At 36.5% G+C, this 24,987-nt stretch overlaps 1 protein-coding gene and 1 pseudogene across 2 annotated transcripts; one reads left to right on the forward strand and one right to left on the reverse strand.

Moving 5' to 3' along the window:
- The first annotated feature begins 3,018 nt into the window (after positions 1-3,018).
- Positions 3,019-6,363, forward strand: LOC125825454 (uncharacterized). Its single transcript, XM_049504793.1, has 6 exons — positions 3,019-3,186; positions 3,306-3,422; positions 4,934-5,153; positions 5,257-5,453; positions 5,639-5,700; positions 5,841-6,363. The coding sequence occupies exons 1-6, from the start codon at positions 3,019-3,021 to the stop codon at positions 6,361-6,363; spliced, it is 1,287 nt and encodes a 428-aa protein (XP_049360750.1).
- Positions 6,364-18,944: 12,581 nt separating this feature from the next.
- Positions 18,945-21,720, reverse strand: LOC125825519 (uncharacterized; annotated as a pseudogene). Its single transcript, XR_007442862.1, has 2 exons — positions 21,673-21,720; positions 18,945-20,342 (listed from the first exon to the last, which is right to left on the reverse strand). The product of XR_007442862.1 is annotated as an uncharacterized LOC125825519 (transcript).
- Between the last annotated feature and the right edge of the window lie 3,267 nt (positions 21,721-24,987).

Genomic DNA, 24,987 nt, shown 5'->3' on the forward strand with positions numbered 1-24,987 from the left:
ATTGCTATTCAAATTTCAGCCCAGTACTCAACAAGACAACAACTCTAGGACCACTGTATAAGGCAATGCTAAAGTTGTGCACAAGCCATCAACGCTAGTGTTGCTCGAAATCCACCACAACATCTTAATTAGTGTAAAATAATGGACCTAGGCTTTAAGGGTAATACATACACTTACACTTCAAATAATAAGTACTTCAATAAAAATAGACATTTGTTTGGCCATTGACTCTTGCATAATTCAGCTACTGTTATACACTTTCCTCACGTCCTTTACAAGTTAGATTACACAAGACTCATGTCCTTCAAAGGGCTTCTCAAAAATTGACCAAACACCCTCATTAGTGTTATAGGATCCTTCCAAAGAAAAGAAATACTTTTGTTAACATTTTTCATCAGATGAATAGAATCGATGGCATTGGAGAGCTACCCTTATATATAGCACCTTCATTCAAGACCTTAATTCAATGTGTTTTTCTCTTTTAATTCAAGGAAGCTACTTTGATAAGGAGGAACTGAGTGCAACGATTTTTTTTTAAAAAAAGATAAGGATTGATTAATACCATTAGGAGAAAAATTAATGAATTTCCACAATTTAGATTCAAAGAAAAATTCATTAATATAATATTCGGAACTTAGATTCCAAGATATAATATCATTTGTAGTGAACTAGATAAGGTTGGGATATATATATTATGAACGGAAAGGGTCAAATATACCCCTATACTATTGAAAATAGTTTAAATATACCCTTTGTTATATATTTTCGGGCTAAATATACTCATTCCGTTATATTTTGGGCTAAATATACCCTTATATCTAACAGAGGGACACGTGGACGGCTAAGATTAAAAGAATCCACTCAATTTAAAATAGACCAAATCTAACATAACCCACTCCGCCCCCATAATATAACCTGCCCGCACCGCCTGGCCAGTGCATGTGTAAGTATTTCTTATAAAGATTGTTGTTGCTTTATGCATGATCACAGGTGAAAGAGGGCTGCCCTATGCTGAGCTCACCTGGCCAGTTAGTCTAAAAATCATACAAGGAGTAGCTCAAGGATTTATTATCTTCCCACTGAACTTGCTTCTTCTGATTTACCCCATGGCGATTTGAAATCGATCAATATACTCATAACCACAAACCACGAGCTAATACTCACAGGTTACAAATTCTACACTTTAAAGAACAATGCGCATGCAATTCAAGCACCAATCGCGTTCAAGTCACCAGAAGCAGTATGAAATAACCAAGTTACACCCAGATGCGATATTTATTGCCTTGGAATTGTGATTCTTGAGATAATAACTGGGAAGTTCCCGTCTCAATATCTTAATACCGGTAAAGGAGGGATTGACATAGCACAATGGGTGAAATCTGCAATTGCTGAGGGAAGAGAAGCTGGATTATTAGGGTGGGGCGGGATGCTTTATATCAGATGGTTTATTTTAATTTGAATGGACTTTTTTAATCTTAGTCGTCCACGTGTCCCTCTGTTAAATGTAAGGGTATATGTGAGCCTCAGTTTTGATGATTTGACAAACTCAGGGACCTTGTAAAGGGACTTGACCCTGGACGCCAATATACACACAACTACTAGGCTGGAAAAAGTACAATTGGTTGGTGCACAGTCTCCAATAGTAACAGAAATGGCAGAAACCTCAGCCAATGGCATGGCCTCGAAGGTTGTGACTATTCTTCATAAAGATTATGTCCAATAGTCATAACTTCAGTTTTTGCAACTTGAAAAAACTCTCAAGAACTCTTGCAAAGGCTAATACTAAAGTAAAGATTCATTCTAAAGATCAACTTGAACCAGATAAAGCTGCAAACTTAGTTATCTTAGGATTATATCTTCTGCACGTACATTGTAAATCTGTTCCTATATCTATAAAGGATTCAGATAGTTGTTTTGTGAAAAAGTCTAAATTAGTTGAGTCTAACTAATTTAGTGGGCAGCCGTATGTGTTGCTTAGTTAAAGTCTAAGTCATCCGAAGCGTGGTGGTTTAGTGGGCAACCTACGTGTTGCTTAGTCAAATTCTAAGTTGTCTAGTGGTGAGAGCTTAGTGGGCAGAGGGACATCTGCTTAGACTCTCCAAGTAATAGAATTATTACTTGGTTGTGAGATTAATAACTTTTTCTCACGTTGGTTGTAATTGTTGTTCACTTTTGCTTAAGGAAGACTAGTGAAAGCAATTGGAAATCCTATGTGACAGGTCGTGGTTTTACTCCCTTGAGCAAGGAGGTTTCCACGTAAATTGCTTGTGTTGTTTCATTATTGTTATTTACATTTCGTTATCATTTTGGTTAAGTCAAGGGACCTGGTCCATTGACAGACAGCGGACGCACCCATTCTATCAATTGGTATCAGAGCAGGTCCTCTCTAGCTGGTTAACACCAAGAGAGATATTTCTCTAAAAGAATGGTTGTTCCACTGAACCTCGAAGAAGGACAATTTTCAACACGACCTCCTCGTTTCAATGGTCAGTTTTACAGTTGGTGGAAAACAAGGATGCACGACTATCTTATGGCTGAGGACAACGAGTTGTGGGACATAGTGCTGGATGGACATTTCATTCCAACAGTGGAAGTGAAAGATGGTGAAATCACAAAACTTGTTCCAAAGACTCGCCAACAGTACAACGAGGAGGACAGAAAGAAGATCGAGAAAAGCTACAGAGCTAAGAGGTTGTTAGTGTGTGGTATCGGTGCTGAAGAGTACAACCGCATCTCTGTGTGTGAATCGACAAAGGAAATCTGGGACAGTCTAAGAACAACTCACGAAGGGATAAAGCAGATGAAGGAGTCGAATATAGATATGATGACCACCCAATACGAGAACTTCACAATGAAAAAGGGTGAAAACATTCATGATTTCATCTATAACCAATAAGCTGTGAAGCTTGGGAGAACCCATTAACTCTAGTAAGCAGGTCAGGAAGATTCTTCGAATTCTTCCCAAGTCATGGGCAAGTAAAGTAGATGCCATAACTAAAGGACTTTAAGGTTCTGATGATGGATGCTCTCATTGGAAATCTCAAAACTCATGAAATGAACAGAAATCAGGACACCTCAAAGAAGGAAGCTAAGAAAGACAAGTCTCTAGTTCTCAAAATCAAGTCTAGAGATGACTCTAGTGAAGAGGATGACATGGTTTATCTCACTAAGAGATTTCAAAAAATTGTGAGAAAACATGGAGGGTTCAAGAAAAGAGGGAATCTCTCTCGTGCGGCAACTACTAGTGATCTGTCATAAGTGTGGAAAGGCGGGGCACTTAATAAGAGATTGCCCGATACTCAAAGCTGAAAAACAAAGAGTATCAAAGACCTGGAGATGAAAAAGACAAGAGAAGGGACCTAGTACTTGAGAAAATTGCAAGAAAAGCTGCAGCTGACTACGTTGTGAAGAAGGCTCTTGCTGTCTTGGGAGATTCTTTAAGTGAGCTGATGAGTCCACAATTTGGACTCATTTAGGGATTTATTTTGATAAGAATAGTGTCCTCGAATGCTTATTTTGTCTAAATATTTGATGAAAACTCTTAAGTGTCAGGTATTTGGAGTTTTAGTGAAAGCACTGACACTTAGGCGCAAAAAGGAACAAAAAGGCTGAAAAAAACGAAGAAGCTGAAGCCCGAGCATCGCCAAGCACTCTTGGCGATTCGCCGAAAGGATTTACTCCGCCATTTGTTCCAGTACGCGAAGCCCTGAAGGAGAAGGATAAAAAAGGCGATGAAAGAAGCAGTCGGCTCTTCGCCGAATAGTTTCATGAAGCAGTACTATACCACCCAATGGTCCAGAATGTGAAGATACGGAAGGCAAGCACGAAACGGCGATAAGACAGACGAAGGGCGAGTCGCTGAAGTCATTCGGCGATATCGACTAACTTCGCCGAAAGATTCGCCAACGCTATTTTCTGAAGTCCATAAATACTGAACTTGTTATTAATTTTAAAGAGTCGAACATTTATTTTACTTTCCAAAATAGAATAGTACTTTTTGGATATTTTTCTCTCAAGTTTGGAGAGGGTTTTTGGGAGACTTGAAGAAAGAAGGATTTCATCTTCCCCAAGTTGGAAGTGGGTCTTCTCCATTCTTCTTCCTTTTCTTAAATCAAGGTTTAATTTATTATACCCATTTGATTTTACTATCATTTTAGGTGTATTTTGTTATTTCATGATATGTGGCTAAAACCCCCATTCTTGGGGTGTGATTTAGCAAATATGTGTTGATATTATTGTTAGGTCTTGCTTGCTGATAGTTAGATGTAGTTTAATGGTGATTTCACCTAGTGGTTGTGGTTTAATCTAAAGGGTTTGTGGTTGCGAATACAAAGCCACCCATGTATTTTCGGCTTTCCCAAAAGGGAGGTCGCGAAACCAAGACCACTAGACTGATGGCCTAAGGAGTGGGTCGACACGAGGTTCAGCTTGAGAGGGTGAGCTCTAGTCACATATCCTAACACTCAGCTCGAGAGAGGGAGTGGGGTAAGGCGTAGGCTGGTCTTCATGCAGCAAATGGGTGTCCGAGAGGAACGCAATTGAAACGGGGTAAGTTGCCCGAGAGGGAACTTATTTCCATTTAAAGCTTAGTCTAGTCACTATTATCTTATAAATTTCCTTTCAAAAGAATGTACCTAACTACTTATCTCAACTTGTATTGCGGTCACACCCCAAAAATATTTCCCCATACTTGATTTTCTTGTTAATTTTTGCTATTTTTACTAATTGTGACAAAACCCCCAAATTGATATTTGACACTTTCGTGTCACCCCCTTTAATTTACCATATTTTTATTCATTAATGTCTTTAGCTACGACTAGTTAGAGCTTAATTTTATTTTTTTATCAATTCTCAAAACCAATTCCTTGGGACACGACCCCAACCTTTAGTTGGGTTACTATACTATCGACGATCGTAAACACTCATACTGTAGGTTAGTGTCGTTGGTCACGATAAGCATCATGAGTCAGAAGAATCAGAATGTCCTGCTGATGCATCTATGCTGGTTGTTCAAGATGATGCCAACATATTTGATGGCATGTTTGCTTTCATGGCGAAATCAGATGACGAAGACGATGAAGAAAAGGTAACTCTCTTTGATCTTAAAAAGAACTTGAATACTTATTCTATCAGAAGGCTGAGAAACCTAGCTGGTGATTGACTTTATCATTGAGTTAACCACTGAAAAAGACTCTATGAACAATAATCTTGATAGTCTGAGTGAAGAAATAACAGTGTTGACTGTGCACATGTCAGTTACTGAGGAACAAGTAATGGTTCTAGAATCTGAAAACCTAGAACTCAAGGAACAATTGAGTCTAATGATTGAGAAATCTGGAAAAAGAAAGGGAGAGGTTACTAGCTTGCAAGCAGAGCTAGAAGCCAGTCTGAATATGGCTGAAAGCAGACTTGCTCTAGCCTTGGAAAGAAATGATCATATGGAAAGGGACATGGTCCGTCTTAAAGAAGAACTTCAAACTTCTCTAAAATGGACCAGTTCCACTAACCTACTTTCAAAAATCACCAGTCAAAGCAACTACAACAGAAAGGGATTAGGTAGCCTGAATATCACCCCTCCTTACAATCCCCACAGTAAATATGTCTATGTGTCGAATAATTTATTATGTCTTCATTGTAGTCGAAATGGCCATTTGAAAAGGGACTGTCCTGCCTGGAAAACCTCTCAAGAAAAGTTTTCAGGTCCCCTTCTTAAAATCTTGAACAAGAAAAAAGCAAACCTACCTCACTGGGCAATAAACATTCTTATTACACCCTTATCAGCTTATTGGGAACTCAGATTGAAGTGGGTTCCCAAATCTAATAAGTGATATGTGTTACAGGGGTGAAGGAAGTAGCAGTCAGTGCTGGTTCATGGACAGTGGATGTTCGAAGCACATGACTAGGAGCACCAAAAGCTTCATTTCACTCAAGGCACTTCAAGGTAGAGGTGTCTCATTTGGCGATGGAAAAAAGGGGCACATCCTTGGAGTTGGCAGGGTTGGTAAATCTCTTGAAGACTCCATTGAAAATGTTTACTATGTGAGTGGGTTAAAATACAACCTTCTCAGCGTCTCCCAGATTTGTGACAAGGGAAGCGAAGTCAAGTTTTCTTCAGACAAATGCATTGTCACCAGCCTGACTAACAAGAAATTGATCCTGATGGCCAGAAGACGGAAAAACATGTATGTGGTAGATCTGGAAACACCTCATGGAGATGATCTGACATACCTCAGTGCTCAAAGTGAAAATGACGTCCTATGGCATAGGAGGCTAGGTCATGTGAGTTCGTCTCTATTGAACAAGCTTGTATCTAGGGACCTGGTACGTGGATTGCCAAAATTGAAGTTTAGTGACGTCAAATAACGCATGTGCCAAAGAAAAACAGACCAAATCCTCATTCAAACCAAAGAAGCAAGTAAGCTCTTCAAGGGTTCTTGAGTTGCTACATATGGATCTGTGTGGACCTGTGAAAATCCAAAGTCGGAACGGAAAGAAGTATATACTGGTGATTGTGGATGACTACTTAAGATTCACGTGGACTATGTTTCTCAAGTCAAAATCTGAGACAGTTGATGTGTTATTTTTCAAAATGATCCAAATCAAGCTCAACTGCTTGATTACAGGGATCAGGTCCGACCATGGAACCGAGTTTGAAAATGCGAAGCTTGATACCTTTTGTGTAGAAAGTTGTATTAATCATAACTTCTCAGCTCCCAGAACACCTCAACAAAACGGTGTGGTGGAAAGGAAGAATAGAACTCTGGTAGATATTACCAGAACAATGCTCATCGAGTCTAATCTTCCTCAAAACTTTTAGGCTGAAGCTGTCAACACTGCGTGTTATGTGACTAACAGATGCTTGATCAAGTCTCTCCTGAACAAAACTCCTTATGAACTGCCCAACAACAGGAAACCCAAACTCAGTTACTTAAAGGCCTTTGGGTGCAAGTGCTTTGTGCTAAACAACGACAAGGATGATCTGGGAAAGTTTGATCCCAGAAGTGATGAAGGTGTCTTTGTAGGATACTCATCTTCAAGCAAAGCTTATAGAGTCTTCAACAAAAGAACACTATCCATTGAGGAAAGTGTTCGTGTGATATTCGATGAAAGTGGTGATCTGAAAAACCTGGAGATGAAGGACGATGATGATCTTATTAAGCTTTTCAAAGCCCAGAATATTGAAGCTAACATGCCTGAAGCTGAAGGGAATCTAGAGTCTGATGGTGTTGATCCTAGTCTAGCTGAGAAAATGAAGAAGGATGACCAACCTAAGAAGAACAGACGGTCCAATCCCAACCCTTGGCCTCTAAACCAGGGTGGAAGCACAGTTCATCTTACCCCTTTAAGAATCTCATTTCCCCACTGAATTATGGAATGCAAACCATGTCAAAAACAAGAAATCTGGTTGCGTTTTCAGCCTTCATTTCTACCATTGAGCCTAAAAATGTGAAAGAAGCCTTGAAAAATGTTACTGGGTCAATTCAATGCAAGATGAACTTCATCAGTTTGAGCAAAACAATGTGTGGTACCTGGTCCCAAGACCTGCTGACAGAACTATCATAAGGACCAGATAGGTGTTCAGAAATAAGCTTGATGAAAATGGGTTTATCACTAGGAACAAGTCCAGACTGGTTGCTCAAGGCTATAATCAGGATGAGGGCATAGACTATGACGAGACATTTGCCCATGTTGCTCGAATGGAGGCTATCAGAATCCTCATAGCATTTGCAACCTTCATGGGTTTCAAGCTCTTCCAGATAGATGTCAAAAGTGTCTTCCTGATTGGAGATCTGAAAGAAGAAGTATATGTGAAACAACCACTTAGATTTGAGGATACTGACTTCCCAAATCATGTGTTCAAACTCAACAAGGCCATGTACGGATTGAAACAAGCACCAAGAGTCTGGTATGAAAGGTTGTCCAAATTCCTACTGAAAAATGGTTTCAAGAGGGGCAAGATAGATAACACCTTGTTTTTAATGAAAAGGGAACATGAATTGCTCATCATTCAAGTATATGTGGATGACATCATTTTCAGAGCCACCTCTGAATGTTTGTGTGAAGAATTTGCGACTCTAATGGGGAATGAATTCGAGATGAGTATAATGGGGGAGATAAATTTTTTCTTAGGCCTACAGATCAAGCAAACCTCAAGTGGGACTTCAATCTGTCAAGAGAAGTACACAAAAGAGTTGTTGAAGAAGTTTCACATGGTGGACTCGAAGCCTATTGATAACCCCATGGGTATAAACTATAAAATGGGAACAGATGAGGCTGATCTACTAGTGAATCAAATCATGTTCAGAGGGATTATTGGTTCTCTATTGTATCTAACAGCTAGTAGACCTGACATTGTCTTTAGTGTAGTAATGTGTGCATGATTCCAAGCATGTCCCAGGGAATCACATCTGAAGGCCGCCAAGCGGATTATGAGGTATCTAAAGAAGAAATAGGACCTGGTCTTGGTCCTGTTCTATCTGGTAGGTGACTCCTTTGAACTAGTAAGGTATGCAAATGCTGACTTTGCAGGATATCAGGTTGAAAGGAAGAGCACGTCTGGGATGGCGCATTTTCTTGGATCCTCACTCATCTTATGGGGTACCAAGAAACAAAATTTAGTAGCTCTTTCAACAGCTGAGGCAGAATATGTAGTTATCGCATCTTGTTGTGCTCACCTACTATGGATCAAGCAACAACTTGAAGATTTTGGAGTTCATGTCCATACTATTCCTCTCATGCGTGACAATACCAGTGCAGTCAACATGGAAAGAATCCAGTCCAACACAAAAGAACAAAGCACATTGATGTCAGACATCACTTCTTGAGAGACAATGTTGAAAAGGGAAACATCAGCATGCAGTATTACAGGACAGAAGATCAAATTGCAGATATTTTTACCAAGGCTCTCAGCAAGGATCAATTTGAGAGTAACAGGTTTAAGTTAAGAATGATGAATATGCACTGACCTAATCTCATCCAAAGGCATCCAATCCTTGTTTTGGCTATGATCTGGAAGGCAGGTATCCTCATTACTCGTAATGTATTATTTAAGTGAGATCAACTATATACCTATTGCAGGTATACACTCATGGAAATTACAGGAGCAAAGAATGGTCAGAACCATTCAAGAATCAAATCTCATATGCAGTTGAGGATCTAGTCCCTCTTAAGGTTAGCATCCTGTACATTTTGCTTAAACTGATTGAATGAGAACCGTTGACATCTCCACGTGTCAGTCATCGGTCCCTCTGACCGTTGTCCCATCGTTTTAAGTCCAAGCGACGCGTCTACTCAGGGACATGACACATCATTTCGAGCTCCTTCTATAAGACCTTTCTTTATTCCATCTCTCTACATTTCAAATTTCTTTCTCTCTAAAGCCTTTCGCCAAAACCCTTTTATCATTCTCTCTCACTTTCTCTCTGTCACTCTTCATCTCCCTCTCTCAAACAAAATGTTTCAATCCCCATCTTCTTCAAAGAAAATGCTAGACTCACTAAATGAAATAGACCATGTGGCATTCTACACATCTTTTGATGCTCCGTCTCCTTTCAAAATGTTGACCATCTCTCCGGTCAACATTGGTGAAACCAATCCTCTTAATCTCCAGTCTCCCTTAGACCTCAATAACAAACCTGGTCCCTGTTCTGCCATGTTGTCCGACCACTTATTTGAGGGAGATCTTCCTGAGAATAAATCGTCTGAGTTAAATATTCTCGCAGCCAGTAAGAGCCTAATCGTCGAGAGTCTAACCCAGATGGGGGGAGTGATACTAAATGAAGAAGGAGAACAGTTTGTGGACAATTTGATTGGGGGGTCTCAACCAGTGTTTGACCAAACTCTTGAGTTTGGTGTCTACCCTTCGTTCGATTCTACTGACACTGACTAGGATAATCCCCTCTCCCCGATGGATTGTTTAAAAGAAAATTGTCCATATCTCCACAAAAGAAAATGAGAAGGTCACTGAGGAGACAACTAAAATAAGGCCTTTTACTAGATCTGATTCAAAGAAATTGATGGGTGATGCTATGAAATCTAGTGCAACAACGACTGCAGTAAGGCGCAAGAAAAAGAAATTGGGTAATGTACTCTTTGAGATACCTGATACTGATGTGGTGGATGTCTCCATTGACGATTATGAACATGAAGGTGTGGGAAAAGGTTTTGAAGAAAAAAGGGAAAAACAAGTAAAAAAGCCTAGTAAGGGAAAGGGAAAGTCTAAAGCATTTGTGGCAAAAGGGGATGTGTCCAAAAAAGGGAAGAACAAGAGGAAGGGATAAACCTCGCTGTCATCAAACCAGCCTCTGGAAAGGAACCTGGTCCCATGGGAAATAAGCATGATCACGGAGAAAGCAAACAGTCAATTGTCAACAATCTACGTCTCCAGAAGGTTCTACGAGATCGAGTGTTTGACCCGGACATCATCACCAAGCATGGGATGAATTCTTTGTATGATCTTATGGAAATCCAGTCGTGGACTCACTTGTTCCAGACAAAATCACTTGTTTTAAATGAGGAAGAGGTACGAGAGTTTTACTATAACATTGAGTTTGAAGATGATAGTAGCATAAGCACCAACATAGGGGACAAACGTTTGCATCTGACTGAGGACATGCTGGGGTAAATATTGGAGGTACTGAGAGAAGGGACCAAATTCGTCGTTAGAAAAACTTGCTCTGTGGAGTTTGTCAAAGAATGCTTTAAAATCCCTAACACACGACGTGCTGGGATTCAAAAGAAACTCATGAAAGGAGAGTACCAGTTGATGTTTGAATTTGTCAACAAGGTACTTCTTCCTCGAACAGAAAAATGAATTGTCGTTTCTATATCTGATCTGTTCATCATGGAGTCACTTTGCAAGTTTGATCCCATAGATCTTCCAGCCCTCATGCTAGAGCATATGTACAAGACTGTGGTTGAACACAAAGGCAAACATGGCATGAGATATGGCTACTTTTTGACCAACGTGTTTCATTATATGAACATACTAGTGCGAGCAGGTAAAATTGGAACTGCTAAACAATTCTTCACCCTTAGTACGCTGGTGGAATGTGAGTGTATAGAAGGAAAGGGAAATCCACTGAGCAAGGTATATCAGTTAATAATGGAACAGGATAAGCTGAAACATGAGTTGGAAGGGATGATTGTGCATGTAAGCACTAGAGATGTTGAAATTGCTATACTAAAAGCTTAGTTGCTCAAGGCACAGACAGAGGGACCTGGTATTGCAGAAGTTAAAGAGTTGAGGAAACATAATGAGGTGCTCCTTGCCAAAATTGCTGCTCTTCAGGAGAAAGTGATCAAAGACAATGACGAAGCAAATACTAGACTCACTTTTATCATCAAGTCCCTTTCCCATCAGCCTCATTTCTCATAGTCCTCTTCGTCATTTCCTGTGTTTTGTTTTTGTGTGGACATTGTCTGGGGTTCTCAAATTCAGTTTAAGTTTAATATATTGAATGCTGGATTTTGTGCAATATAATTGATTCCTGTTTTGTTGTGACTAATTCATGTCTCCTCTTATCCTTATAGTCATGATGTTGTAGCCTTTGGCTATGATCTTGCTTAACAATCCTACTTGTTATGTTGGTTTACTGCACTTCTTTTTTATGATGTCAAAAAGAGGAATTCATTGGGTGTCTTAGGCAGGTAGAAGGTCTTGTTGACAGGGGGAATGAATAGGTGTGATAGGTCTTGTTAATAGGGGGAATTAATAGGTGTGACTGATCGACAAGGGGAAGAAACTGTAGGCACTGTGTGTATAGTTTGTCATCATCAAAAATGGGAAAATGTGAGCCTCAGTTTTGATGATTGACAAACCCAGGGACCTTGTAAAGGGACTTGACTCTGGACGCCAATATACACACAACTGCCTGGCTGGAAAAAGTACAATTGATTGGTGCACAGTCTCCAACAATAGCAGAAGTGGCAGAAACCTCATCCAATGGCATGGCCTCGAAGGTTGTGACTATTCTTCATAAAGATTATGTCCAATAGTCATAACTTCAGTTTTTGCAACTTGAAAAAATTCTTAAGAACTCTTGCAAAGGCTAATACTAAAGTAAAGATTCATTCTAAAGATCAACTTGAACCAGATAGAGCTGCAAACTTAGTTATCTTAGGATTATATCTTCTGCACGTACATTGTAAATCTGTTCCTACATCTATAAAGGATTCAGATAGTTGTTTTGTGAAAAAGTCTAAATCAGTTGAGTCTAACTGATATAGTGGGCAGCTGTGTGTGCTGCTTAGTTAAAGCCTAAGTCATCCAAAGTGTGGTGGTTTAGTGGGCAACCTGCGTGTTGCTTAGTCAAATTCTAAGTTGTCTGGTGGTGATAGCTTAGTGGGCAGAGGGACATCTGCTTAGGCTCTCCAAGTAATAGAATTATTACTTGGTTGTGAGATTAATAACTTTTTCTCACGTTGGTTGTAATTGTTGTTCACTTTTGCTTAAGGAAGACTAGTGAAAGCAATTGGAAATCCTGTGTGACAGGTCGTGGTTTTACTCCCTTAAGCAAGGAGGTTTTCACATAAACTGCTTGTGTTGTGTCATTATTGTTATTTACTCTTCGTTGTCATTTTGGTTAAGTCAAGGGACCTGGTCCATTGACAGACAGCGGGCACACCCATTCTATCAGTATATTTAGCCCAAAGTATAACGGGAGGGATATATTTATCCTAAAAATATAACAAAGGGTATATTTAAACTATTTTCAATAGTATAGGGGTATATTTGACCCTTTTCCGTGTTATGAATCCCTTTTTTTCTAAAACTAGAGGCGACTTCTGAATCTTCTCTTATTCGCTTTTGAATTTTCTCTATTTCTTCAAGTGATTCAATCTTTGTTTCATAGATACATATGTCAAACAACATATATCATAGATACATATTATATCAACAAAATCTTAAAATGTATCATACTCTTCTTTGCATGTGAAAGCCCTCTTCTTTTTTATTGTTCTTCAGAAATTCAAACAGTGTATCATATGTAAAGCAACCTATATAATAAATACAGAATGTATCAGAAAAAATCTCAAAATATATCAGACTCTTCTTCTCTTAGAAAATTCCTTTTTTTTCTTCTTGAGAAATTCAAACATTATTATCATTGATACATATGTAAAACAACATGTACCATATATATAGACTAAAGGGGTATCAGATGTATAATACTCTTTACGATTTAGATACATATGTAAAGCATGTATCAGAAATACAATTTGTATAAAAAATCTTAGAATGTATCAAATTCTTCTTTCCTTTTGAAATTCCGATCTTTTTCTTTATTGTTCTTGATAAATTCAAATTGTATCATAGATACAAATGTAAAGCAACATGTATCGTAGTTACATACTACATTAGAAAAAAATTTCAAAATGTACTCTTTTTCGCTTCTGAAATTCCTTTTCTTCTTTGATTATTTTTGAGTAATTCAAAAATTATATCATCATAGAAACAAATGTAAAGCTGACACACAAACACACACCTGTTTGTAGACTGTGAATATGCTGCAAGTATGGCTGGCAACGGGATCGGAATCGGGACTATCAGATCGGGACGGACCGGAACCGGAACGGAACCGGGCACCACGGGCCGGAACCGAACCAGAACCGGGACGGACCGAAACCGATAATTCTGGAAAAAAATCAGTGTACCCGTCCCGGACCGGTACCGGACCGGAAACCGGGTCCAACTATTATAAATTATAATTAAAAAAAAAATTTATTAAAAATTAAAAAATTAGGAACATTACACTTAAAAATTTATACTTTTAAAGTTTTAAATACAAACTTTCAAACTTTAAAAGTATAAAAGTTTAAATTTCACAATTTAAAACTTTGAAAATTTAAATTCAAACTTTAAAACTATAAAAGTTTAAATTTCACCCTTTAAAAGTTTGAAAATTTAAATTCAAAGTTCAAACTTTAAAACTATAAAAAGTTTAAATTTCACACTTTAAAAGTTTGAAAATTTAAATTTAAATTTCAAACTTTAAAACTATAAAACTATAAAAGTTTAAATTTCACACTTTAAATTTTAAAAGTTTGAAAATTTAAATTCAAACTTTAAAACTATAAAACTATAAAAGTTTAAATTTCACACTTTAAATTTAAAAGTTTGAAAATTTAAATTCAAACTTTAAAACTATAAAAGTTTAAATTTCACACTTTAAAAGTTAAATTTGAACTTTTGAAGACAATAATAAAAAAAAATTAAGGCGAATAGCCTATACTTTTATTAATATTATTTAAATAGTACAAGTTGAGTTACAAAATATTAGTAGAGTATTAAAAAATCTAAACTACACAACCACCTTCTAGGAAGGGTTCTGTTTGAATTAGACCTCGAATTATTATACTCATACTAATAGACATTTAAATTTAATAGTTCATGCTACCAAGGAAATCTTTTTTTAAATCATTTAACATTTCTCTAGTAACATGCTCTGGAATTGGTTGATTAGCTAGTTCTTCCATTGCATCAATGCCGTCATCACTAAAATCTTGCATTATTTCATCAACGTCATTTTCAAATTTGGTCGGTAAAGGTGGACGACCATAACTCCTTCTCTCGCCATTAATCCAATCTCTAAATAGTACGGATATCTCCAAGCTATCTGCTGCTAATGAATATCTATGCTCTCCAATTTGAAATCTTGCTGCACTAAAAGCGCCTTCCGAAGCTACTGAAGATGCTTGAATAGCTAACACATCTCGAGCAACCGGTTGAAGTTTTGGAAATCCTTGGCCGCGATTGCTCCACCATTCTAGAAGATCAATAGTAGTAGGTTCTGTATTTTGATTAATATATGCATCAAAATCATTTCTATCATTATGAGAAAGTTCAATAATACAATCCATCATATCATCAATATCATCTTCATTATTATATCTACTCCTAGAACTTTGAGGCTCTTCGTTATGTACTACATTCCTTATATTAGAATTATACAAGTCGTACAATTTTCTAGCTTCAATTTTTATACTATCTTTAACATCTTGACAACTAGGTGTTTCATCATCTTCACTATCATTACCCAAATTAAAATATATTTTATCAACCATTCGTGATGCACCCTCATCTTTGTAATGTGGGTTTAACAAACAAGCAGTTAAATAAATTTAAGGAATAGGAATAAAATATTTTTAAAATTTTTCAATCATTTTCTTAACAAATTCTTCAAATCTTGGTTTATTTTTGAATTTATAAAATTTATTAGAAATAGCACAAATATTAGGTAAAACAGAGCAAATAGTTGGATAATAAAGTGCAGATATTTTTTTTGTAGTTAAATAAAAAACTTTTAAGAATTCTATAAGTTCTTTTATGTCATTCCAATCATTATCATCAAGTCTATATGTCATATTTGAATTATGAGTATTCCAAACCATTTGTAAAGGTTTCCTATATTCATAAGCAACTTCAAGCATTTCAAATAAAGAATTACATTTAGTACACACTGATTTTGGAATTTTTCTAGGTGGAATACGTCTAGACTTAACTTGACATTTAAAAATAAAATGACATGCAGTTTCAACTTTTGTGCAACAATTATCATACATTGCTATACTATCTCTAACAATCAAATTATATATGTGTGCAGCACACCTAATATGAAAACCATCAATATAAATAAGGCAAAGAGACGGTTTTAGTATTTCAACAGCAGTTCTATTATTAGAAGCATTATCTAATGTGACACTACTTATTTTATCACAAATTCCATAGTTTTGCAAAATATTTATAATTGTTTGAGCTATATAACTACTGGTTTTATGCATTTCACAATATTTATAACCTAAAATTCTTTTTTGCAAAGTTCAATTTTCATCAATCCAATGCGCAGTAATAGTGAAATAACCATTACCATTTACACTACGGCCCATATCAGAAGTAATAGCTATTTTACAATGGTTATAATAAAATAAACAATGAAGATATTGAAAATGTTGAGCTTGATAATCAAAGATAGCTTTTTTAATTGTATTTCTAGTAAAACCTTTAAAATGTGGATTATACACAATTTGAATATAATGAATAAAATCAGGATTTTCAGCAAAACTAAATGGCAAACCCATAACAACAATCATTTTAGCTAATTCTTCAAGATCTTTTTCTCTACTATATGACCGTTGTATACTAGAACCAGAAACATTAGAAGGATTTAATTGTATTTGGACCATATTAGAGCCCTCTACTCCTACATTTTCAGGAAGGGTGGTACCATTTTTTTTAGCTTCGGCTACAGCTTTAGCATGCAAAAATTCATTTTTACAACAGGACATTAAATGATTACTCAAATGTCCCGTCCCACCCTGTTTTCCTATAGTTTTATGATTCATTCTATGTTTACATTTATTACAAATAACTTGTGTTTTATCTTCATTTTGAGTCATAAATTGTCACACAACTGATTTTTTAGCGCGTTCTACCTTAGTCTTAGGATGCACGGGGGGAACGGGAGCAGGACAGCGAAAGGGAGCGGGAGCCGGGGAAGAGGGATTGGGAGTGGGACTAGTAGCCGACGGTTGCTCAGTTTCATCATCATCATATTCATCAACATTATTATCAAAACTATCAACATAAGCATTAACATCATCATGTTCATCATCTTCAGGTAATTCCTCTTCAAAATTACAAAATCTTCTTTGTAAATGTTCATGATAAGGATCTAATCCACTATTACTATCAATATTAAAAATAGTTTCATCAACATGCGTATAATCATCCGTATTTATTCTTAATTGAGAAGTTTTTTTAGTTTTAGATTGAGAAGTACTACCGATTTTTTTATTTTTCTTGGATTTTGAGCTAGATAAATTAGTGAACGAATTAACTATGGTTGTTTTACCCTTTTCAATAATGTTTTTTCCGAAATCCATATTCAAATATAAAAAGTGAGTAAATTATATATAATACGAAAATGATTAGGAAAGTTTTAAACAAATAAATAACTAAATAAGTAGAGACTAGAGATTAATTACTCACAAAATAAATAATTAAATGCAAACAAATAAATAACTAAATGAAAAGTGAGTTGGAACGAATGTACCAAACGTCTACTTAAAAAAGTAGACGTGTATGACCGGAAGCCGAAAATTGAAAGTTGAATTTTGAAGCTCCAATTTCCAAAGACCAAATTCGTAATTTTAACGAGAATAAGAGAATTTAGAGAGTAGAGAGTAGAGAGATTAGAAGATATTTTTGTGAGTGAAAAGAATGAAGATTAGGGGTATTTATAGTTTAAAAAAAGGATGAAGGTTGGGGTATTAAAAAAAGTTTGGGGGGTAGGGAGGTGTAAAGGGGAGTTAGGGGGGTGACTATAGCCGTTGGTGGGGCCCAAAACCCGTTGCCCAACGGCTATAATTTGAAATTTCAGATTAAAAAAAACAAAAAAAAACTGAACGAATCGGACCGGAATCGGGACTAACCGGACCGGGACAGACCGGTAAATCCCGGTTTCCATCCCGTTACCCCTCCCGGACCGGCACAATACCGGATCGAACCGGTACTATCCGGAACCGAGACGGTACCGGTAACGGACCGGAATCGGTACCGGTACCTCCCGGTTCCGTTGCTAGCCTTAGCTGCAAGGGTGAGAGATGAACTATTACAATGGGCCAATATCTCAATGCCTACAAAAGACCTGAAACCTACATTGGAGCTGAATAAACGTAACTGAAGCATTGGAAGAAATTTAAGAAGAAAACGGTGGCAGCTAAATGAGGAGCTATGGTGTATCACATTTCGAAAGCAAGAAACTGGAAGCAATTTAAAGGAGTACAAATACTTCACACAGACATAATGGGGAAAGTAACTAAAGAAATTGTAGAGAGGATAGAAATGTACAAGAATACAAAAAGAGCACATAGATGTAGAAGTTTTTGGCAGAAATTATGTAATCAGATGTTGGTGTTGCTGAACGCCATTCCTCACTATACCTTTAGAGCTAATGAGGTTTGCATGTTCTTAGTTTGTAAGTGGCTTTTATTAATGGTAATAATATATTTATATTGGTTGCCAAAAAAAAAGAAGTAAAGTAACCTGTATCATAAATACAAATTGTATCACTCTTTTCACTTTTAAATCTTCTCTTTTTCTTGAGGAATTCAAACATTTATATAACAGATACATATGTAAGGCATCATGTATCTATGTTGGTGAACTCTACATGTGCATGATACATAGTTGTACAAAGAGAGAGAGGGACGAGAGAAGGCATGATACACAGACGAGAATGATTAGAGAAGGAGAGATACACAAAGGGAGAGGAACAAGAGTCAAGAGAAGGAGTGATACACAAAAACACAAAGGGAGAGGAACAAGAGAAGCAAAGAGGAGAGCGAGAAAGGAGAAAGGAGAAAGACGAGCAAGAGAGGGAGGTGAGCAAGTGTCGCACGGTTTAGTAGATATCATGAAAAGTATAGCTAAGTTTAGTTATTAAACCCCAAAGTGTCGTGGTTTGTGAATTTTTCTCTTAATTATTTTAAATAAATAGTCCTTTTAATGAATATAAAAGATGTTGTCACGAGAAAAATACATTTAATAACTTCAATCATAAATATTTACTATTCTATCTTATAGTCCCTATATCCTTTTAATTGGTTCACTTAATTAACAATATATTAATTGAAACAATAAAGGTAGGTAAAAAACGTAATAAGTAATTTTTTTTTTCTAAAATAAGTAATATTTTGAAACAAAGTATATTGTCATGCATCACCTTAAATGGTGCATTACTTAGCATCTATATGAACATTATTATTGAATATCCGATTGTTAAAGAAAAGAATTGTCAAGTATAAAGATTGGAATATTGGATGCTTGACTAGATGCAATTTCACTAACTACTTCCTTTATCTTCTCTTTCTTGGCAAAGATAATCAAAGCATAAAGAAATACACTGATGAAAATACAATATAAGATGAACAATGTTTCAGAGTTAGGAAATCAAAGACCAAATGAAATTTTACATTCTAAAGCTACCACCCACAATCACAGGGACAACCTGTTTTCACCCTTTAAATTATTATATCCAACACACAAGTTTCTAAATTTTGTTAAGAATTGCACTCTTATCTTTCTGTAGCAAAGTGGAACACAAGAAACTTCCAATTGATCTTAGTGTAAACAGTCCCCTCCTGTACAGACCATTAATACAATCCCATGAATTAGGGGGTCTTACTGCTGATCTTCATCTGACCTAGACCGCATCAACCGCCTGCGCCTTCTTGGATTATTAGACATATCACCACTCAATATGTTAAGATCAGGTTCACCCTCATCTTCATTATTGTCGTGGTCTTGTAGACCAAGTAGGTTTTCACCCCAAGGATACCGGCGCCTAGATAGAGGTCCAGTGGATCGGCGGTGCCTTGACAAAGCTCTTGACCTGCCACCTCTTGCTTCAGATATTGGATCCATTGAGCCAATCATCTGAAACAAGAAAAAGGTACTCAACCATCTTCCGTTTGCGCCTGAGCCGCGTTCCCTTTCGCCAGATAGCCTGTCGCCATTCTCAATCACATAATCTCCAAACACAACTGCACCAGGCATGGCAGAGCGAACAGCACTGACAATGTCATCGTACTCTCTCTGATTCTCAAGCCGTCTCCAAGCTCGCTGTCTTGAAGGGTCAATATCAGCAGGGCGTGCTGTTGGGTGATCTCTCCTAGCATGCCGGCGCAATTCTCTGTAGTTACCGAGGAATGAACATGATTCACGAGAGCAACTTCTATGCTTCAAATTTAGATACTTTCTGGCTTCTTCCACTACCTTCCAACCTAAAACGTCTCCACGGCACATAGGACACTTCAATTTCAATATTGAGTCAGATGAGTTGTCTGCATTCGCTGTTTCATGACTACTTCCCCATACAGTAACAGCATCTGAAGTCTGTAGACCACCTTCCTGCATCTCCATGCGATTATCTCTGTTACTATTTCCATTTTCTTCTGATCCACCAGGAAATGCACCAGTTGCTACAACTTCATTGGCAGGTATATCGTGATATCCGTGAACAACAGTACGATCACTTAAATTTCTCAGCTCCAAGTGTTCAGCGGGTGTCTCAACAGCAATATCCAGGTTCCCCTGTATCATAATGGGAGGATTGTCCCTATTTTCGGCTTTGAGTTTTTTTGAAACGATCCAGACAATTTGAATGCCTATAACTTGTATCACAAATGTATGACCGGCATCCCTTATCATGAGAGCTACAAAGGAGAAGAACAGCATTGTGTGGATGATCCATGCATATAGGGCATGAAGCTCCATCCAATTCCTTGTACAGGACATGCATATCTACATCATTTGACATGCTTCGTTTCCTACTAGCCATCTACGTACACTATAAAGTGTTACTAAAAAACAATGGAACCATCAGATGATTCAGATCAATGCAACAGCTAGCAATATGGAAACAGCACATTTTGTAGTATGACAAACAGCAAACAAACTGTTTAAATACCACGACTCCTCAAGTTATAAAATTATATCATTGACAAGATTGTACAAACTAATGAACCTATCGATCACAAGCAATGTTCTTCGATAAGAAGCAAACATCCAATATGATAGAGCTGCAGCCTTCCTGCTCTACATTTACGATATAATTATTCCGGGGTGCTGGGAGGATTGACTTGCACTATCTAAGGTTCTTACACACTTCCCTTACTAGTAAAGGGCTGCTAGGTGTAGCTTCTTTTATATTCTCCTTTTCTGAATTGACCTCCACCCTTGCACCCTCCATGCTATTATACTTCGACTAGGAGCCTTTGCTGAGGTGGATAACATAGCCAGAAGAAACAAAAACACTGATGTAATTTGTTTAAACCATAGCTAAGAAAAGGTGAAAGGAGGCCCTAAAGAAAGAATCTTTATATGAGTTTGAGGCTGAGAGAAAAGCATCCTGAACTATGAGAAGAAGCTCAGTTGATTAAGCCATGTAATGTCAAATATACCACAACCCGTCAATTCACAAACATTCTCTTCCATACCAACAAACCGGGCAATATATATAACATTACACACTCGCTATCACAACACACATCAAAAGAGAAAAGAAATAGCAGGGCACATGAATGTTGATACATGTTAAGAACATAGGGAAGATTCATGATCCTAAACTAACTATCCAACAACAAGGAGGCTCTTTCGAGTGTGTTTGCTATGGAGGAAAACATTTTTCAATTTTCTCATGTCTGGTCGGTCAAAATGTTTGAAAATATTTTCTCTAGGATAATAAGTACCTTAAAAATGAGGAAAAAGGGAAAACAAGTTGCATAAGTGGCATTCCAAGTTAATTGTCTTCTCCCCACCCAGCCCACCCACTCAACACCTCCAACCCCCACCCCTTGACCATCCCACCCTCCGCCACCCCCAAACACCCACTCCCCACACCGTCCCACCCTCATAGTGGTTTCCAGAGTACATATAAATGCTCTTGAGATAATATTTTTTTGCTTACTAGAAAATAAGTAAGAAATCCACTTGTTTTCCAAGAAAATATTTTCTAGGAAAACATTTTCCATCATACCAAACACATCCGTTATGTCTCCTCTGATACATTTAGACCTATAAGCACTCATTAACTTGGCTATTGCTTCTAACAACTACATCTAGATAACAAAACCAAGTTCGGGAATATACATGATCTGTAGTGCTAGTACCATGTGTCTAACAGATTTGTAGTTTCCAACAAGTTCTACATGCACCGATATTTCAAAGTTTCTTTTCCCACATTGTTCTTTCATATGAAAATTTAGCATCTTTGGCGCTACTATTGTCTAAACTGAAGGTAAGAAAAGGAAGTCACGATATGATAAACATTACCAATTCCTTAAAATCTTTGAACCTGCAACAGAAACAAAGATAGTACATCCACAGTATTTCAACTGAGTTAGAGTATAGGATCATCCATCAATCCATATAACTCAAGTGTTGTACCAGTGTGTATTTTAAGGTTTAAAAGAAAAGCTACTTCATTCTACGGTGTCTGCAGGACACTAGCGAACATGAAAAACTATCTCATGCATGCCAAAAGATAAATGTAGTGCATAATTGTCATCTTATCAGAAGTACTCATTCTATTTCTCTTCCAAATCTACCAAACTTATTTTTTCTGTGTTGCACGGAATCTTTGAAAACGCCAACGTGAGTGTGTCGGATCCTCCAACAGAGTGCATTTCTGGAGGGTCCGACACGAGTATGGCAGCATAGTCGGACTGTCCGAGCAACATAGTTTTTTGCCATCTCATTATTTTCTTTTCTTGTTGAGGAAATAGATTGCATTTTGGCATCGTACATGATTAAGTTATCATGCCTTCCCACAAACCACTAACATCAAACAGTAATAGTCAGAAAATTTACAAGTTTACATTGGGACCAGATCCCAACAAATAGAAGAATGCATCAATGTGTGCTCTCAAATGAAGGGATACATGAACCAGAGATTGATATCTCCAAATTCACATCCATAAGCAAGACAGGTAAGATTAAAAAATTTATCATGACGCTTCTGGAGACAAAATAAACCAAAAAAACCATATCTACGATTTCCGGTAAGCATACTCACCAAGAAATATACCAAGTCTCTTCTAGTGGTTCTTCTGATTCTTGCAACGTTGTAAGTACTATTGAATGAAATACTACAGGATCCTTGTGCCACTCTACAGTGCAATTAATGATAAACCTTCACGAGCAGTATTAATTTTCATTGGTGACAGTCCTAGAAATCTTGAGCATAAGTGTTGAATACAATGCAGTACTAGTCTATATCTTAGCCACAATCAGCCAGGAGTCCTAAAACCTGCAGTTAAGTATGAAAAAATGATGGTAATGTGTATGATGTTCTTGTAAAATACAGAGCAGGAAAGAAAACGTTTGGCAGGACTCACATTAACGATGATTGAGAAGTAGATTTTATGAAAAACGACGGTAACTTAGTGAATTAGATAGTTATAATAGGGATCATTTTCACCGGGATTTATGAAAACTATAGCCCAGAACAAACATTATGCACAGATGCAAGATAACATTTAATTTGATTTCATCAGATTACTGACAAACAGCAAGTACACCGAAATATGAACGCATTTTCAACCATAAACCACCATCTAAAATCCCCAAAATGAAAAATAAAGCATACCATGTTAATAATTCCCTCAAAGATCAAATTCTGTAGCAAATCAAGTAAAGCATATTTTACATTGATCCATTAATTTTGCAAACAAAAGATGATATTGAAATTTTTTTAAGCCTCCAAACCCCAACCCCAGCAGATAATATCACTGTTAATTGCTAAGAATAATTTAATAAATTCCAAATATTTACAATTAAAGAATATCATTAGATAAAAAAGATTGTGACTTTATAGATTCACGATCATTACAAAGTAGTTAGATACATATAGATCTGCATATAATCAAAAGGGCATATTATATATGATCAAGTTAGGTCAAGAAAAAAAAATTCCCCAAAATACAAATAATTAAAGGGGGCACGAAATTACAATCCAAGATGAAATTGGAGTTGGCCTAGCGTTTGTCCTTACGAGATTGATTGTTGATTTTGCTTCAAATCTATAATTAATCGGAAAAAAAAATTCAAAAAAATTGTATGATAATTATGAGAGGCGTCCAGTGAAAGAAGATTGAAGATAAAAAGGAACAGTTGTAGAAGATACCCAACTTCTGTATATATACAGAGGCGTTGACAAGAAAAAATAAATGAAAATACGTATATATCTTAGAATACATCCATGTTTGATATCCACATTACATCTTGTTTGGATGGTTGTTACCTGTCGTATTATATTGTATTATTAGTTTAAATACAAATTCTGATCCTTTGCCTTGAACTAGTGGCACAAGAACACTCGGTGCTCTTCATGAGTACACCGTTAATTATATCATAGTTTCTGTCAATTTCTCAAGATAGTTATACATATACACACATGATTTTTTTTCTGAAAGTAACGGGTGCATATTCCCACTCATAAAGGTGGGTCCGCCTCTGGGTAACGATCGATTTGGTGTGATCGCGTCGTTGCCTTATTATTTTCTTCTCATTTTATTTTATTTATTATTTAATAATTATATTTTATCTTTTAACCTACTTTTTCATAGTAGCTCTGCTTGGTACCCAGCTTTTTCGTAAGTTTATTATTCAAATTATAAATGTATGATATTATATAACGACGGAGAATAATATAATCTATCCAACTATTATATTTATTAAAACAATACAATATGATATAATACAACCCAATATAATATAATATATCATAAAACAATATGTAACAACCATCCAAATAAAATGTTAAAAGTCTGACTAACCCAAATTTATATCGTACAAAACACCATTTAAACCATCCAATACATCACATCCTTTATCGGTAGAAATGATACTTTTATTCGAAGGTCTAAAGCTAAGGGTCATGAAAATTAAAATAAGAGAGAGAAAGGTACAAACTCTCTTTGCGTGTAAGCTATTACCGGCGTGTACGTTGTCCACGAACCATTCAAAGTGCTTGGATTGGAGTATTCTGTATACACTTTTCATTAAACTTTGGCCTAGCTAATTTGATTAATTTTTAAAAATAAGTAACATTAGATTAACATAGTTTTTAAAAAACAAAAATCAAATATTTCAAAATGATACATGAAAAATATTAAAAATTATAAAAAAATAAATTAAATATATTAAAATACTCATCAAAATCATATACTTTAGAATTTTAGAATGCAAAATACGCTGTATAAATTGATCAGATTAAAAAAAGTGAGATAAAAAGAAAACAAAACACTATTTATTTTTTAAAATAATTTGTTTCTGAAATACTGTAAAACATAGTATTTTGAAAATATATTAATTTTATTTGATCAATCTACTTAAAACATATCTACACCAATATTATAGATACAATTTCAATTAAAACATACCTCTTTTAAAGTGTTTTCACGGTCAATTTTATAAAAAAAAAG

This window comes from Solanum verrucosum, unplaced genomic scaffold (genome assembly GCF_900185275.1).
Source record: "Solanum verrucosum unplaced genomic scaffold, falcon-dt-bn FXZP01000101.1, whole genome shotgun sequence".
In the NCBI taxonomy this organism is placed as follows: domain Eukaryota; kingdom Viridiplantae; phylum Streptophyta; class Magnoliopsida; order Solanales; family Solanaceae; genus Solanum; species Solanum verrucosum.

Bases quoted from the DNA above. Each gene is read 5' to 3' on its own strand.
- LOC125825454 (XM_049504793.1), top strand. From the start codon at position 3,019: ATGGATGCTCTCATTGGAAATCTCAAAACTCATGAAATGAACAGAAAT. The intron at 5,154-5,256 runs GTGATTGACTTT...TGCACATGTCAG, and splicing joins AAGGCTGAGAAACCTAGCTG to TTACTGAGGAACAAGTAATG. The intron at 5,701-5,840 runs GTCCCCTTCTTA...TATGTGTTACAG, and splicing joins CTCTCAAGAAAAGTTTTCAG to GGGTGAAGGAAGTAGCAGTC.